The 17,787-nt window shown below is 30.0% G+C and overlaps 3 protein-coding genes across 7 annotated transcripts in view; 1 reads left to right on the top strand and 2 right to left on the bottom strand.

Annotated features, from left to right (window-relative positions):
* Positions 1 to 306: 306 nt before the first annotated feature.
* On the bottom strand, positions 307 to 3,898 carry LOC132912649 (zinc finger protein 84-like). The gene is made up of 5 exons (XM_060970254.1): positions 3,650 to 3,898; positions 2,872 to 3,427; positions 1,807 to 2,786; positions 1,495 to 1,720; positions 307 to 1,398 (listed from the first exon to the last, which is right to left on the bottom strand). Exons 1-5 carry the CDS (start codon positions 3,742 to 3,744, stop codon positions 619 to 621), a joined length of 2,637 nt encoding a protein of 878 aa, XP_060826237.1. The 5' UTR covers positions 3,745 to 3,898; the 3' UTR covers positions 307 to 618.
* Positions 3,899 to 5,844: 1,946 nt separating this feature from the next.
* Positions 5,845 to 17,555, bottom strand: LOC132912641 (dnaJ homolog subfamily C member 13). Of its 2 annotated transcripts, none has more exons than XM_060970228.1 (18): positions 17,177 to 17,555; positions 16,351 to 16,618; positions 14,398 to 15,243; positions 13,529 to 13,972; positions 13,025 to 13,435; positions 12,362 to 12,927; positions 11,323 to 12,238; positions 10,892 to 11,248; positions 10,619 to 10,810; positions 10,027 to 10,539; positions 9,358 to 9,936; positions 8,855 to 9,284; positions 8,502 to 8,784; positions 8,213 to 8,426; positions 7,959 to 8,144; positions 7,743 to 7,883; positions 7,425 to 7,665; positions 5,845 to 7,338 (listed from the first exon to the last, which is right to left on the bottom strand). In XM_060970228.1, exons 1-18 carry the CDS (start codon positions 17,242 to 17,244, stop codon positions 7,223 to 7,225), a joined length of 6,771 nt encoding a protein of 2,256 aa, XP_060826211.1. In that variant the 5' UTR covers positions 17,245 to 17,555; the 3' UTR covers positions 5,845 to 7,222. The 2 variants fall into 2 exon arrangements, with proteins under 2 accessions (XP_060826211.1, XP_060826213.1); XM_060970230.1 differs by having other exon boundaries at positions 13,529 to 13,897.
* The window catches only part of LOC132912653 (angiogenic factor with G patch and FHA domains 1), an 84,761-nt gene continuing 84,529 nt past the window's right edge, over positions 17,556 to 17,787 (top strand). For all 4 annotated transcript variants that reach the window (XR_009659248.1, XR_009659247.1, XR_009659249.1 and 1 more), the window contains exon 1: positions 17,556 to 17,714. The gene's annotated coding sequence lies outside the window, so the exon portion shown is untranslated. The remainder of the gene's footprint in view (positions 17,715 to 17,787) is intronic.

Here is a 17,787-nt window from a genome sequence, read left to right as displayed (position 1 = left end):
CACGCACGTAATTCTAGTTATTTCTCAGTACAGGTGCTGCACCATGCGGTCAAATGCTGAGGTCAATTAAAGTTAGCATATACAAGAACCTATATAAGTAGGGATCTGTACTGTTTGATTACACACTAGCATAGACAAGAACCTATTTAATTGTACGGATCTACGGAAAAGTTCATATCTATTTTTTTTTATCTGAGATAAACAAATATGAGACTGACAAAATCGCGCAATAATAATTTACGTTAAAAATAGTAATAATAATGTGATAAAGTACAAATTTACAAAGGTTAGTTACTTTTAAATACATATCATCAACTATCACGAATAAGTATAAAATAAAATAAATCTAACGTATTAAAAGATTTTGTATTACGTGATCGAAGTAAATCCCTGAGCAAATATACAAATTAATTTTTACTATTTCCTAAAATGGTCAGGTGATTCCTCTATCAACTTCATATCACATGTAACGTTATCGATTCAAGATAAATACGACATTAGCAACAGTAATTGAAATTGAAACTAAACGCAGGCGAAATCTGTTAACTAAATTTATGTACCTACATGCACAAATTATTTTAGTACCTAATATTTATTTTATTTTATACATAAAAAAAATTATTCAAATTCAGAGCATGCTATATCCACACTGTAAGGTTCTATTTCTTGTTGTATCTCTACATATTCCTGAATTATAGGATTATTTTGTTCGTGCAAAGCAATATGCTTTAGGATATCTTTTTTTCTTGCGAAAACTTCATTGCATTGTTCACAAGACAACGATTTGGCATTATGTGTTTTAGTGTGCTTGATCATGTCATTTTTCTGAGAAAATGTTCTACCACACGTTTCGCAAGCAAATGGTTTCTCTCCAGTATGTATTCTTTCATGCACATTTAACGTTCCTCTACGCGTGAAACTTTTATTACAATATATACATATATAAGGCTTAATCCCAGAATGAATTTTTACGTGCTGATTAAGATTACTTGAACATTTGTATTCCATTTTACATATTTTGCAAACGTAAGGACGTTCTCCGGTATGTATTCTTTCGTGTATAAGACGTGATTCTTTGGAAACAAACGATTCTTCACAATATTGACACATATACGGTCTCTCCGAAGAATGAATGGATTTTTTATGATACACCAGAGAATTTTTGCTTGCTAATTTTTTTCCACAAATATTACAATCGATACTTATTTTATCTTCTTTATGTGTACGTTCATGATTTAATAATACCGTTCGAGTTGAAAATATTCGGTCACAACTCTTACATTTCCATGTAGGTTTATCTATATGTTTCTTTTCTATGTTTTCTATAGTATCTTGTTCTGTATGTTTTTTTCTATGTAACTTTAGCTCACTCATTGATTTACATGTGTGTGTACATATCTAGAAATAAAATGCATATGTTTTTACGTAATACTGAATGCTATGAATTATTAATCTTGAATGCTATTGATTTGTTTCTAATAATGGTATACTTACGCTACATGTATATATACCATCTCTACTGTTATGACGTTTAAGATGTGTATTCATGTTTCCTTTACGATTGAAAGCTGTGCCACAAATTGGACAGACATGTTTATTCAAACCATGAGAAAGTTTATGCTGTCTTAGTTGTATTCTTTTGTAAAAAGCTTTGCCACACTTTTCACAGGAGTAAGGTTTATTTCCATTATGTTGATTCATATGTTCTCCCAAATGAAACCTGAATTACATATTTAACAATTATTAAAAAATACAAAATTGATGATTTACTTTATGATATAGTACTTAAAAATTTTAGAATGCTACCTAGATCTAAATGCATTTCCACAAATGTCACAAATGTGTCGTTTCTTTTTTGAATCATCTAAATGAGTTCTTTTATGACCTCTTAAATTATTGGAATGTTTAAAACTCTTTCCACATAAATCACATAAATAAGGTTTATCTATCCTATGAGTGGCTTCATGTACATCTAAACTAGACCATTTTTCATAGCTTCTATCACACATGATACATTTAAATAGAAGTTGACCTTCATGACAGTCCATAATATGATTTAATAATTCCTTTTTAGTAATATAAATCAAACCACAATGGCCACATTTTTTATTGGTTTCCATTGATGGATTATTGGTATTGTAGGAATCTTCATGATTATTGCACTGTTCTTTGTTCATAATTATTTTATCAGTAATTTGATAATCTTTTACCTGAAGAAATTTACAATACGAAAGTTTATGTTCAACAAAGTGTTTCTCAGTTTCAAAATTTGCATGACAAACATTACAAGTTTTTGTTATAAATTGAAGATTCATTATCTTTATATTATTGGATTCTTTATCATTCATATTATTAGCTTCTTTTTCCTTCTGTACAACTATTTCTCCTCCATCACACAACATTTTGTGATTTTCAAACATCTCTTGTGTTTTAAACATATTTTTACAATACAAGCATTGAATTTCATTATTTAATATTTTATTATCTGAATAATCTTTTGCTAGTCTATCTGTACATTCATCTTCTTTAATTTCCTGATTATGTGATGCAATAAAGCTATTTAATTCAGATTGCATTTCTTTTCTTATATTATTTTGAAAACTATCTTTTTGCACATTGGTATTTTCCAAGTCACTAAATTCTTTAGGAACATCCTGATTCATAGAAATTTTGCTAGAAGATAATTCTACAGGTGTAACATCAGTTGTTTCATTCATAGACATTTCTTCATCTATTTCTAAGGAACACTTTTTTGCTATGGCACTATACTTATGATCATAATTTAGCTGTAAAATAATATATACATTTGATCTTAATATTATGATACATATATAGTAGTTAAATATTAAGTTATATTTATTAGCTACTTACTTCCGCATTAATATTCAAAAATTTTTTCAACCTCATGTCTGTTCTTAAAGATGTTATAACTAACGAATGTGCAACTTCTAACTTATTATAGCAATTCATGCACAATTTCTGTGGCATTATATCTTCCATATCAACCATGATTGGTAAATGTAAACTTATTTTTTCTTTTAGCCTCAGATCTATTCCTCTCAGTGAAAATATTTCTATACCATCGAAACATGGTTCTTCACATATTCTACATAAATTTGAAAATTTAATACTGATTTCATGATACTGATCCATTTCAACATCCATATCACAATATGATAACATAACATTATCAGTTATTTCTGTTTGTTCATTTTTATCAAAGACATTTTTTGAATCCTTTCCAGCAATAATATCAGATTCAAATAATGTTGGAATAGCATGTTGATCTATTATCACAGGATCTGTCTTATTTATGAAATAACGATCTTCTATATGATGAGAACATATATAATAATTTGAATACAATTCTTCATTAGATTTCATTAAAAGATCCGTTCTATCACACTGATGTGCCCATATTTTTGAACTGTAAGAAAATAATATATAACAAGTTATAAAAAAAAAAAATATTTAATTTCTAATAAAGAAAGAAAAACTACTAATTAAGTATATTATTTTACATAATGATTATTATGATAATGAAGAATATTATTTGCTTGCAAATTAAAAATATATATAACTATGACTAGTATAATGAATGAAATATTATTTTTAAGTAGTGATTAATTTATAATTTGACAAGACTTACGTATCACTGTTCGGAAAGTGAATGAATTTGACATTTGTCGAGTCTTCATTATCCAAAGAGTATTTACAAGTTTTGGCAGCGCAAACTATCTTCATGTTGAACACTTTAACTTAAAAACGATAAATTTTATGTATTTTTTTGTTAATTTCTTCATTAAATCTATAGACTAATCTATTATATTAAATTTATTATCGAGATGTTGTTAGTAGCTGTATTATTTGATCACAATGATTTCATGTACAGAAATTATAATTCTAGTAATAGTTAAAAGATGGCGTTAACTAGCTAGCTATTTTCGATTTGTACTGAATACTGATTTTATCTTCCGAGGATTAAATTTCTATTTTTACCATAGATGATTTTAATATATATATTTTTACACATAAAACTCTGTTTTACTTTCTACCTATTAATATGATATAAGATTATGCTAATCTGAGATTATACTTGGAATGCTAGTTATTTGTAGCATCATTTTTTCAGTATTATATTATTCAGTTTAAGAAATTATTTAGCACTCAAAAATAATTTTCTTCATTTTAAAGATATTCTTATGTGATCGGTTTGTACAAATTTCTTAAGCATTGCGTTAAAAAAATCAAACATTAAATATATATGAGAATAATAACAAAGGCATTGAAGATTCAGATAATCAACAGCTATCTTGATTTTCTTATTAAGAAATTTGTAGACATAGGATATTTCATTTTAAAAGAGAACATACCAATTTCTTAATTAGAATTTACAGTGCGATTCAAAGAATGAATTTATTCGCGTGATTTATCGAAATCATTCAAATAATATGTATAGCTTTATAGCATATCGTACCTGAAACAAGTACATGCTGATTATTACAGATACAATAAGTCACATGAATATTCATACATTGTTTAAAATTGATTTCTTTTATTTTTTAATTGTGTTAAACCATTCGATTTCTTTAAAAACTTAGAAAGATTAATTTACTAAATAACGAGTAAAAAGGTTTTGAAAAAATTATAATTTGTCGAAATCGGTTGATACGGAAATAAGCGACAGGCATCCAAAGATGTAAGAATCTTTAGATTTTAGACCGAAAGTCGTAAAAAACTGCGATTTTAACCATTTTTAATCGTTCGTAGCTCATAGTAATGTTAGTCCATTTTGATGAAATTTTCGACATATACATACCTGTATAAATCTCCAAAATGTTTACATTTTCATCCTAGGCTCAGTTAAAAATGTTGTAAAAAGCGAGTTTTACTCTCTTGCTAGAATACACGACTTCACAGTAGACCTACGTTTACTCAATTCAAAAATAGTCTAGACAAATTAATTTCCTAACAGTCCGACAACAAATGCTTAAATATGGACGTATGCAAAGTTTAACAATAATAACATATGTATATCTGAAAAATGACAAATTTTCCTCAATTCGTTAAAATAGTGTTTACAAACACGACAATGAAATTAGAAAAATCACGTCGTTTTACAGTCGATTTTCATTAATTGTACCATGTGCAAAATCATTTATTTTCTAATTATACGTACAATAATCTGTGGTATAACTTCTTTTTGTATGTGTTCTTCTGTTTGTTTGTTTGTATGTGTGTGTGTCTGTTTATATACAATATTTCTCAACCTTAAGAACTCAGGTGCAAATACATAAAAATGACTAAGGCTCTTCCATATTTGTTCACACAGTTGCTCGACTGTCAGTAACAATATTACACAAAGTACAGCAAGAACATGGCAATCAGTTTTTATACTCTTTTTGTATTTCGTTATGATCAACGTTTCGATCTCTTTATTTTTTATATCACTAATAACATTGTTTCTTTTCCCATTTTTCTAAAAGAAGATTCGATCGATAAGTCAAGTACACGGTGACAAAAGAATCGTAAATATTTCATAAATTTGTGGTCTACCGGAAACGAAGCTTTGAAGTCTAAAAGGAACTTATTTGTTCGCCTTTGTTCTAGAAGTGCAGGTATAGAAATACTGTTTTATGTCCCGTCCATCAGGCACGTGAACATTCTTACATTCATTACATATTATATTCTTGTTATCAGAGGAACTATTATTCTTAGCATTTTTGTGTCTTCGTTACGTAGCTTTGTTGCTTGATTAACGCCGTGAACACTCAACTTATCGATTCAAAGTAGCAAAAGTATATATATTACAATACTGGTGGATGGCAAGTAAAATACAACGCGTAGCGTGTTTCTTTTTCTTTTACTTTTGTTTCATATTCCTAAGTTCTACGGATGTCCGCCCGTATTTGCTGAATGATCGCTTTGTTAGAATACTAGAAATTGATATGAAAAAGAGGAACTCCCTACTCATGGAATCTAATCCATTCGATAGATCCTCGTTTAGTATCACCGAGAAGTTTTAGCGCTTTTTTTCGGCCTTAAGCTTACATAAAACAAGCTATATGTATAACAAAGTACAATATACGTGTGTGTGTGTGTATATATACATATATGTGTGACATTTCAAAAGTAAAGGATATACATTCATATATTGTATATTGAAATAATGAATGAATATCGCTTTAAAATATATAACCGATTTTGTTTTAAGATTATGTGTTTAAAATTTCTTATAATTGTTTGATTTGTTGTAGACGTTCGATATACGCTCGTAATTGTCGTGTTTTCTTATAAGATTTCTAAAGAAAACAATGTAACGTGAAATTATCGCGAAGAAATAATGATAAATCATTTTCATACAGTTACATTTTCGTTACATTTTAAAATGAATGAAAATAGCGCATTTGTGCTTTTATGTGTATCACATACCTAAACGCTCTTGAATTTTTTAATTTAATGTATATAAGAAATGAAAGCATTTTGCCATATCAAAAAATGCGATTAGATCGTGAAGATACATTCAACAAATATAAATTTAATGTTTTTACAGAATGTTGATGGTAATTTAAACAATAAAATTTTCGTTGATACATGGGACACCGAGCAGTTGAAGTTGGACCAAGTTCATATGTATATATTGTATTTATTAGTAAGTATTTAAAAATCTCTCCAAGTAATATTAATCACATTCAGATACAGCAACAACGCTAAACATCGAACGTATTATTCCTTCATTCGCCAGGAATGTAAGTTCGTTTGTCACAATAAGATGAAAAATCGTGTCGGAAGATTTGCTAAGTACAAAATGAAACGCTGTCTAGAAAATTTTTACAATCGACGAGGGAGATTTTTTATTTGAGGGACATTTTCTAGAAAAATTTGTTTAGTAATAGACTTTCATTGAATACTATCTTTTGCCACACGATGATGTCTCTGTAAAGAATGACATATCTGACATAATTATATAATTTGCCTATATAGCATAATAAAAAGTATCATTGTATTGTGATAATCTTAATATAAATGTAAATTCAACAAAAACATTATTCGTTTGATAAATTCCTTATCTTAAGGAGCCAAAAATCACAGGCAATGTAGTCTTTACATCGGTACCGATTTACCGATTTACCGATAGGAATTTCCAGAAGTGGCATTTTTACTGCCTATTTCCTTCTTCTTTTTTCTTTATTTTTTTTTTTTAATTACGATGCTACCTATATCAGATACTATCATTTCTATTAATTAAACTATCTTCTTTGTCGACTGGGGGTGGGCCGGTGGTTAATGTGGTACTGGGTCCAGCCGTTAAATAACCAGCAGACACCGGCGTTCCAGCTATATATTATATAATTATTACATTCGTATGTTTAAATATATTATATTTAATATAGAAATGAAAATAATTGATATGTATATCGTACCAGTAAGGTAACCAGAATTAGTTGTATTAGAAATAAACAGATCATGTCGCTGATCTTTGTATTCCGCCCAGACACTTGACTTCTCTAGTATCGCATTTACTTTCTCACCCAGCAACAAGCTTCTGGTCATTGCTTTTAAAGCCTTGACTATTTGAGCTTTAGCAGTTGCAGGGTTTTCAATTACGTCCAACCGTCCTTCTAGTATATTTAACAAATAAGGTACCATTTCAGCGTCCAATGCCTATAAGGAACAATTAACAACAAAGGTTCTTGAATTTATAATACTGATAGAAATAATATTTGATGTCTTGTATTTACCTGTTTTATAAGTCTATCCTCGTTAGTCGAAAATAATCTATTCAGCGTTTCACACGCTATTGCTATCATATCTCGTCTAGATTGCATAGCATGTTTCAGTGGACTTATACATTCTGTTTGACAAATAGATGATATACAAATCTGTAATATTATTAATTAGTATTGTTAATATTAAATGCTATTTAATATTTTATAAAGAAAAATCAACGAACTCACCTCGCTTGCTGCTAATTGATGAAGTATTAATATCGCAGTTTTATATACAGATGGTTGATTATTTTGCATTGCCATTTGTCGGCATAGTCTAGGTATGTGTCCTAATGATGGAACTTGATCTGCTAAACTTGGTTGTGCTTGAAGTAAATTTACTAGCGCTTGTGTTGTTAATTCCAACATATCCGACTATTTAAGGATATTATTAAATTAATCAATATACTCATATACTATAACACATCAAAGTGTACACTTACATCAGTTTTCTCCTTGGACATAAGGGCTAACGTCGTATCCATAAGTTCGCTTAAAAATTCCTTAGGTTTCCTAAGAGCCCACGCGGGACTGGCTATAAATAATCTAAGATATACACCTCCGACTGCGGGTTCATTTGTTGCGATATCGATATTACTTTGAGTATCAGGTAACTTTAATATTGCATTGGAATTTCGTCTTTGTAACATGTAATATCTGAAAAAATTTATTTTGCCTTAGATGAACGTAATTAAACAAGAAAATAAATATTTTTAAAAAATGTTTATGTACTCGTCTTTTAATTCCCCAACGATCCTCGACACTCTAGCTTTGGCATTATCATCCCATATTAATTCAGGATTCTCGTGTTTTGTTTCAAACATATGCACACATTGTTTTGGAGCATCCCTAATAGCTTCACTAAATAATCTGGGTAAAAATCTAGACAAATCTAGTTTTACTTTTGGTCCAGCCAACTTATCAGACGACATCTTGCCAAGCAATTCTGCGGCTGTTTCGCGTATCTGAGTGTTACTTGAATTACAGAATAGATCAAGAACGTATACAACAGCCCCTGAAATTTTCATAAATTTCGTTTTGAAAAGAAAGATATAATTTTAGATATGGCGCATGTTTAATTTTACCTTTAGACAGTGCATCTTTTACGATCTTCGTGGAGCTCATCAGAGCATACAAAGTTTCCAATATTAGCAACTGACACTCCTGCAGAGAATTTAAAGCTAATAATAAATGTACTATAACCTCGTTTGCCGCGATATCGTCTACACATTCTTGGTTCTTTGTAACATTACTAATAACTTCAAGTGCGTTTTTCTGTATCAACTTGAAGTTATTACAACTCAGAAGTCCAAATAATAATCTGAAGTGTCCTATACATTGTAATTCAATTCCTGGATTATTTTTTATAACATTTTTTAATGCTTCTAAAGACATAACAATATGTTCCAATTTCTCTTGATCCTTCTTAGCTAATGCCACATTGCCCATTGATGTCAAATATTTTGACGATTCAGACAAAAAGTCAAGTACATTAATTGTAAAACTTTTGGGGTTCTGAAAAAATATTTTTTTGTTTTAAGTAAAAATAATTTTTTCATAAGAAAAATATTACATAATGTTAAATTACCTCTATAGGGAAATTGGGTTGTTCATTGTATACTTTTACAAATATTTCTCCAATAATAAGTTCATCGGCATGGACGCTATATTTAAAGTCACTAAAATCATGTTCAAAACTATCATTGCCATTTAATCTTTCTTGTCGTTTAGCTTCCAAGTATTCGTTCAATTCTGCTCTCGTTCCGTTATCCCAAATCAAATATGGATTGGAGCAATTCGAGTTTAAGATTTTTAATATTTCTTCAGGTTTATCCTTCGAGAGTTGACGAGCTAGATAAGGTGTTAATAAACTTTCTAACGCGGCAACAGTAACAGGATTAACAGGTGTTTCATTCTCTCCTGTCATGTAACCACCTAATCTTGCACATGCTCGAACTGCTAATTTCGCTAAATTATTTGCCACTTCCTGACGATTTTCGTCTTGATTTCTTTCAACGCCACCTTCTTCCAACGTGTAATCGTAATTAAACATAAATAATAATAAATGCCACAAAGCACCAGATTGTAAAAGTTGCATTTGTAACGCACTGTCCGTGGCGAGGGAAGAAACGCATTCTGTTGCCACCGAACATAATTTTGTTAAATGCTGTAAATACATATCATTATAATAATAAAAAAATATATGTAATATTAATAGCGATTTTTTAACGATGTTTTCAAAATTGCTAGTACTAACCTTGAAGTGTAATATTCTACAGAGGTCTTTAACTAATTGTGGTAGTTCAATAATCCTATCTTTGCAGCCTCTAAAGGACCCAGCAACCGAGAAGCATCTAGTGATATGCATGCATACCTGCACTGCTATATCATTAAGTTTACTCGATTTATTTAGGACAGAAACGCATCGTGTATAAGCTTCTAATAAAACATCTAATCCTCCTTCTCTGCGAAGTTCCTCCGCGTTTAATGCAGAACAGTGTACTGTGTGATATGCAAGTTCGCTAGCGGCTGCCAATAATGGCGCGGATTTTGAGAATAATTGCTCATCGTCTGTTTCTAGTTTGATTGTTTTAATTAACTGCGGGTAACCTGCGTATTTGTAAGGTCTAAGTTCGTCGGAGTATCTATGGAAGAGAATGCTCTGTGTTCTTAAAATAAGCACTATGTTATCAGGATTTGGACCGTCAGTCGACCAACAACTTCGGCTACATAAAAATTCGTATGCCTGATTAACAGCCTCGAATTTATCCTATGAACAGAAAACACTTCTATGAAGAATTTAATACGTTTATATGTTGCTAATGTACATAGAATTTGATACAACTTACCCTGCCTTGTGGATTTTTATCAGGGTGATACATTTGCGCAAGTTTATAATATGATTTTCTAACTTCAGCCTCATTATGTTGTTTTCCACTGGACAATTGAAGGGCTTTATAAGCTTCATCCATTGTCATCAATGGTGGTTTCTTTTCTACTTCTTTCTTCCATGCATCTAACACATCTTTCAATAAATGTACCTAAAAATTATGTATTATTATTTTAAATATATTTTAGGAATTAATAAATAAATATTTTTAAATCATTTACTATTGACTTACCGGTTCAGGAATAGGCCACTGTGGGAATTTTACAGTATCACAAAGATGTCTTAGATAAAATATTTGACAGAATAATTCCTTCTCTAATTGTGGATATCTTATCGCAGGTATAGCAATGTATTGATATCTAGCCATAGTATGGCTTCTTAATTTTGGTGAGAAATCTGCTATATGCGTTGCTATTTTTTCAATAAGCATTCTTCTCATTTCAGCATTCCATATTGCTTCTGGTGTATCGTAATCACCAAGAAATATTTGCGCAAATTTTTCCGCGCCATGATTTTCTAAATAGCTAACCATTGCATCAGGTAAAAGTTGTCCAAGAATACTCCGTTGCATGATGTCTGATGATACATTCTATGATATTAAAATGTTATGTGAGACAACTGGTCTATTTTGTCAGTTAGCAAAAATATAAACTTCACACTTACATCATCACTTCTAAATGCCTGTTTCGTATGAGTTAACTGTAAAAATCTCGCTATCGGTAAAACGTTTGAACCAGTGTACATTAATATGAAATAGAAGACACCAGTAAGATAAATTTTCGAAACATCTGCGTTATCTCGCATTATTTCACATAATAAAGTAGCTACTTTTTCAACTAAAACCGGGTCAAACGTTAATAAAAGTTGAACAATATGAGGTAGGCACTGAAGATCCGATAATAACCGCTTCATGCGCGGCAGAGGTCTAATTACCGCGTCATCAACGTCTCTACTTGGAAAATACTCGCACATTTTAATTAAAATATTTAGAATCAATGTTGCTAATTCACTTTCATTTATTACTGGTGTCCCTTTCGCGACTAATGTCCATTTTAATTGTGGAACTTGCGAAATCATTCGCCATCCGTCTAATCCTTGTGCCCAAACTTTCGTTTTGTATGTAATCTGATTTATATGATACAATTCCTTTAAATCTTTCAAACTTATAGGACCTTTCCGCTGATCTCCGTCATTGTAATACCACTCTTTTTCCATAACCTGTTGTTGTTGTGGTCCTGCTTCTATTACATTAGTTTGTGTAGGTACAACTGCTCTAGATGTGTGTAAATGAGCCAAAGTTAAGAGATCGACTAATGTGCGTACTCCGTTTTGATCCATTATATCTTTTACATTTCTTCTATGTAATATAAGTTTATTTATGAACATGACTAATCTATCACGTTCCATTCTATCTGTACAACGTTCCAGCATTCCTACAATATATTTTGTATCCGAAAATGGACCAATATCTTCATAGTATCGTTCATATACTATAGTCATTGCTTGCAAGCAAAGGCACTTCATTTCGACTTTTGTTGTTAATATGAATCTATGGTACAAGTCGTTAAAAAATTCATATCTGCGAAGAAAATAACAATTTATTACTTCATCTGTACAACATGTTAAACGTGAGAAAATTTAAGAAATAAATTTAATATAATCTGAATTGTAATCACAACAATTAAAATTCTATCATACATACGATTTTCTTATTGGGCTGTCTGGACTATCTTTTTCCAACAAAAGCCTTAAATAATAATCACCGATTTTCACTTCATCTGACAGGCACTGATACTGTACTTCAAATTCTCTATGATTCCAAGCAATTAGGGTTCCTCCTGCTAAATCTTTGTCAGAACTGAACGCGCGAATTTCATTCTCAAGCGCGGTTCTTAATTCTTCACGTGTTTTATGATTCCAAATTAAATTCGGCAGTGAATGATCCTGATTGAACTTATAATAAAACAAATTCCAATTTGCTTCCGATTTAATTCTTTCTCTGCGTTTTCTTAATACTATCGGACGTTCTTTGATTTTCTCTTTACGTTCGATCCCAATCCTAGCTCCCCAGTGTTGAAGAGCATGTTCTACATGTTTTTCAACTACACGCATTTGACGTTCGATCGCAATCCACTGTGGGCTTTTCTTATTTTTTGATGCGTGATCTATAGCTATCTTTAAATTATCACGATTGTTCAATCGTTCTTTCTCAAGAAACGAATCGGGTACTTTTTCATCGGAGTCTAAGTAATTTAATAAACCAACAGGCTGTATAAATGCATAATGAATATAAACTTAGATACTTTCATTTTTGTAATTAGATGAAAATGATATTATATAAGCTCAGTCAATAATGCTAATTTACCATAATCCTTTTCAACAGTCCCATAGCTGTAGGATGTCCTGTAACCCAAAGTCCTACAAGATGTCTACACAATTGTCTATGTGTCAACAGTCTACCATCAGTACCAATAGTAAAAAGACTATTTAATAGATGTCTTGGTAAAGCTCCTTCCGCAAGAGCAAGTTCTTGCATTTTTGCAGCCACTTCCGGTGCACCTTCTTCGATAATCGCTCTCATTATTAATCCAGCACCTTTAACAATAGCTAGCGACGGATGTTGGAACAGTTTAAAAAGTGATCTTCCTCTTGCGGCGACCATTTCTAGAAGATTATCGAAGTGTTTACCATCGGTCGTTTCACTATACGGTACACACAGAGCAAAAGTTAAGAGGTCAAGCATGGCAGAGACTACCAGAGCACCTGTACCATGATTCTGAAATATTTATAGGAACAATGTTAGCATACTACAGGGCAGTAATTGCTATTGTTAAGAAAATGAAGATAAGATTAATATTTTCACACTTACAATATGGTTAATCCACATATCGAGTAAATTTTCCAAAAATTTATTACTACTGAGAAGGCTACTTTTATTTAACTGTTCTTGTCTTAAATCACAATCATCATGCATTGGTTGCATGAGAGCACAAATACAATCTATAGCAGCTTGTGTTACACCATAATCTTGTCTTTTCAAAGCTTTCACAACTTTATGTCCAATAGCTTCTCTAAATCCAAGAAGAGTTGTAAATGCAGTAAAACCAATTTTGCTAGCAACCAATCTCCTTAGAGCATGGAATTGTGCTTCTATTTCACTGTTTGTTTCTAATTCCTTATTGACCAACGCATTTAAAGCACCAAGAATAATTTTATCTTTATTTTCAGTAAAAAGACCCTGTAAGTAGTTATTCATCATATGGTATATGTGAAGTTGTAATGTTGTTGCAGTCCATTCAAGCGGTACAACATCCTAGACAAAAAAAGAAAATATCTATTCAGCTTACTATATAATCTATTCATCTATACAATATGATCAATGCAATCTATTTATTATTATAAATAAAAAAGAAATAGAAAATACAAAATATTAGAAAGAACATTTTACATAGATATTTATTCAATTTATTCTAATCTGTATAGATAATTATAATGTATTATTTTGTATCACACATACATTTTAATAAAATTTAATATAATTTAATTCAAATTTAATAAACTATCACCGCTTTAATGCACTGCACAATATTCATTTTTATATTTGATAATCATATAGAAATTTAATATTATATATATATATTATATATATTATATATATAATTATATATATAATATATTATATATATATTATTATATATATATATATACACAATATTAAATATAGGAAATATGTCTTACATCTTGTGTAACAGAGTAATTAAGACCACTATAGGGAATATTTGCATTAAATCTTTCCAAAATTTCAGCAAAACTACGTCCACTTGGTGGTTGTTGAAGAAACTTAACATGAGATGTTTCAACTTCTTCATCAACAGGTAAATTAAGAGGTCCAAGTCTTTTCCCCCTAGGTACTGGATACATTCTGACATGAACATCTCTATTACCAGATGCTCTAACTCCATCCAATAAGGAAGCTAACAAAGAATCTCTATCCGTTGCAGTATAACTACGTGTTTGACCATTGAGATACTGTATAGTAAATAATTGTGGATTTTCATTGTCACGAATCAACGCAAAAATATCTGACAGAGGTCTAAGAGTACAAATATTATATGTCTGAGGATCTCTTTCCAATAAACACGTATCAGAAAGACAAAGAGTTCTTCTCTGAGGATCTATATGTCTAGATGAATACTTATGAACAGTAAATTCTGATACACTTGTTATATGTTCATCAGCACTAAATTTACCCAACCTCTGAGCAACAAAATCATCTAATTTGATTGGTTCTTTCAAAACTTTTATGCTGATACCTAAATTGTTCATAGCTGATTCCAGCAGCTTTTTTTTAATTTCTTCCATGTGTTGAGAAGCAAAAAGATGTAAACGTCCAAATCCTCCACATACAATTACAAATCCATTAGAATAATCTTTCATTGTAAGAATTCCTTCAAAATCTTTATAACAATAACTGGCTAATACCATATTGGTTGCTGGATCTAATTGGTCAAGACTATATGGTGTCACTTCTAACACAACAGGTAATCTTGTATCAGACCAATGATGTTTATAAGCTTGATACCTCTAGAGAAAATGAAAATATTAATTTAATAAATGCAGTACACATTGAAAATGGTGAACATAATAGTTTATCTATTGAGCAGTTATATAGAAAAGGGTAAATCTCACCAATTTCAATGATTTTCAAATATATGTTATGACCGTGATTCTGAACAAGTGTTTCTTATAGACATAACCATTGCACGGCTTTAATTTCCGAGATATTGATAAAAATACTTTTGTTATTTTTTATCTTAATGTGAGTTAGGTTTGGATTAGCTCTATCTATGGACATGATGATATTACATATGTGTTTGTATATATAGTTATATATAACGCAATTTTATTGCTACCCAAACTCACTGCAAAGTAATATTGACCCCTGAAAATTTGTCTCTATTTTTCGATTTTATATTACAACTCGCAAACTGCAAGTAAGAAGAAGAAAAAAATATTATATATATATATATTTTTTATAAAAGTTACTTCTTTTAATTAGGGCAGCCAACTGGCAAAAGATTTATCAATTGTTCAATTAGAAATGTTACAAAAAAATATTAATAATTTTTCTAAAATTCTTTTTTTTATGCAGAAATCTTAATATTTTTGTTCATAAGTTTTCATAACCATACAGTATGTCCATTTTAAATATATATATGTGATTATTTATGCAAGTATGAGAAATATAAAACAGTGTTTTAGATGAAAGTTACTTGACTTCATGAGAAAAGCTTAATAAGATATTTTGATTCTTTTTTGCATTTTTATTTAAAAAGATTTTAATACAGATTTAATACAGATTTTAATTAAGATTTTAATTAAGATTTACTAATGTAACCTTTTTAATGTACCCTCTTTTATATAATTGCCATTTATTGTTTTATTTTGAATATTTTATTTAATTACAAATTTCAATAGGATGATTTGATAAAAATATTGAATTACAATTAGTAGATATTATATAGATTGATATAAATGGTATTGCATGTATTAGTTATACAGATAATTGTAAACAAATATGCTACAGACTATTACATATATATTAACCATATGGCTAGGTTGATAACAGGTTTGATTAAACTTTAATAGTATCTTTTCCTGAAAGTGTTATATAAAGAATATATAACTCACCAAAATTTCTTTAGGTTTCTCAGCAAATTGGTTTCTATATTTCAGAGCTTCAGTTAATAAATGAGCTCTGTATTCTGAACTAAATTTCATATTGTCAATTTTTCGTTCTTTGCGCATTGTTATACTAAATTCATGCAGACCTAATTGATTTCTGTTTGTTGGTTGCACACTTATAAAATCTAAGTATTCCCATTTATTTGTAACTTCTAATGTAGTAGGATTATATGTTGTTATACCCATGGATCCAATTGAAAAGATACGTTTGTACCTGTTGTATAAGCATTAAATAAGATTTTTAATATTTATTTTAGATAAAAATATGTAATATAACAATAATTTAATAAATGACATTATATCATATAAAAACATATTAATTTATGTTAGATTCCATATAACAAGGCTATATGTATTTTAAAAATAAATAAGTATAGAAATTATTTAATTTCAATATGTTTAATTATATTCCGTTATGATATTGAATGTCAAAATATGTTAAAAATATATTATAATATTAATATGCGTTTATAATATGACAATATTACAATGTCTTAATTGGAAGATACAAATATATAACATGTGATTCTTATTTAACTATTTTTCCTTATATTATTGTATCCCAGACAATCCAGCGTTAGGTTCTTGTTTTATTTAAATTATACACAGACAAACACACATATACACCTTATGACAGCAATTTCACTTTTTATAACTAATCTACGATGCTTTAAAACTTGTGTACCTATTTTATTGCCCATTGTACGTATATTATTATCCATAAAATGGATAGTTTTTGACAAGTAGTAAGAACTAAAAAACACGAACTTACTTTCCTTTCCATGAATGTTTTGTGACCAGAAAACATGCCACATCCTGGTTATCCTTTATCGGCATCATTGTAACATGTCCTGACAATGCAGCGTGTTTATTATTATAAATAATGCTTTAACAAAACACTGGTTACTGTTTGTGAAAGATGCGTAGCGTAGGAGGGACATTCGCATACGAATTGAAAATGAATCACAGCAGAGTCATTTTCAAAATGACAGATACGAGAAACACAAAGTAAATCTGAATCGCGTACGCAATGTTTATGTTTGACGTATTAGCGAATGATATTTAGGCACTATTTGATCGCATTTTAGCCGACTAATGACATTTTCGACGGCTCCATTGGACTGGGAGCGGCCATGATGCTCGAGGGTGTTAACAAACAGCTGTTTCCAGATGGCAGAATGATCACACTAGGAACTTATTCATTTATTTATGTTAGATATATAATCTAAAGTTAATATACTTTCTCTGGAAAACTTTCTTACGTTTGTCTTCATAAGAAAAGGGATACATATTTTAAAAAGGCGCGAAAGGTAAAGTATTACAGTATTTTAAATGTACAAGTGAAACTATGAATTGATCTCTGTTGACATAACTAAATTAGCA

Source organism: Bombus pascuorum, chromosome 12 (assembly GCF_905332965.1).
Source record: "Bombus pascuorum chromosome 12, iyBomPasc1.1, whole genome shotgun sequence".
In the NCBI taxonomy this organism is placed as follows: Eukaryota; Metazoa; Arthropoda; class Insecta; order Hymenoptera; family Apidae; genus Bombus; species Bombus pascuorum.
The sequence above is the reverse complement of the archived record's forward strand: the minus strand, read 5'-3'. Positions and strand labels throughout refer to the sequence as shown.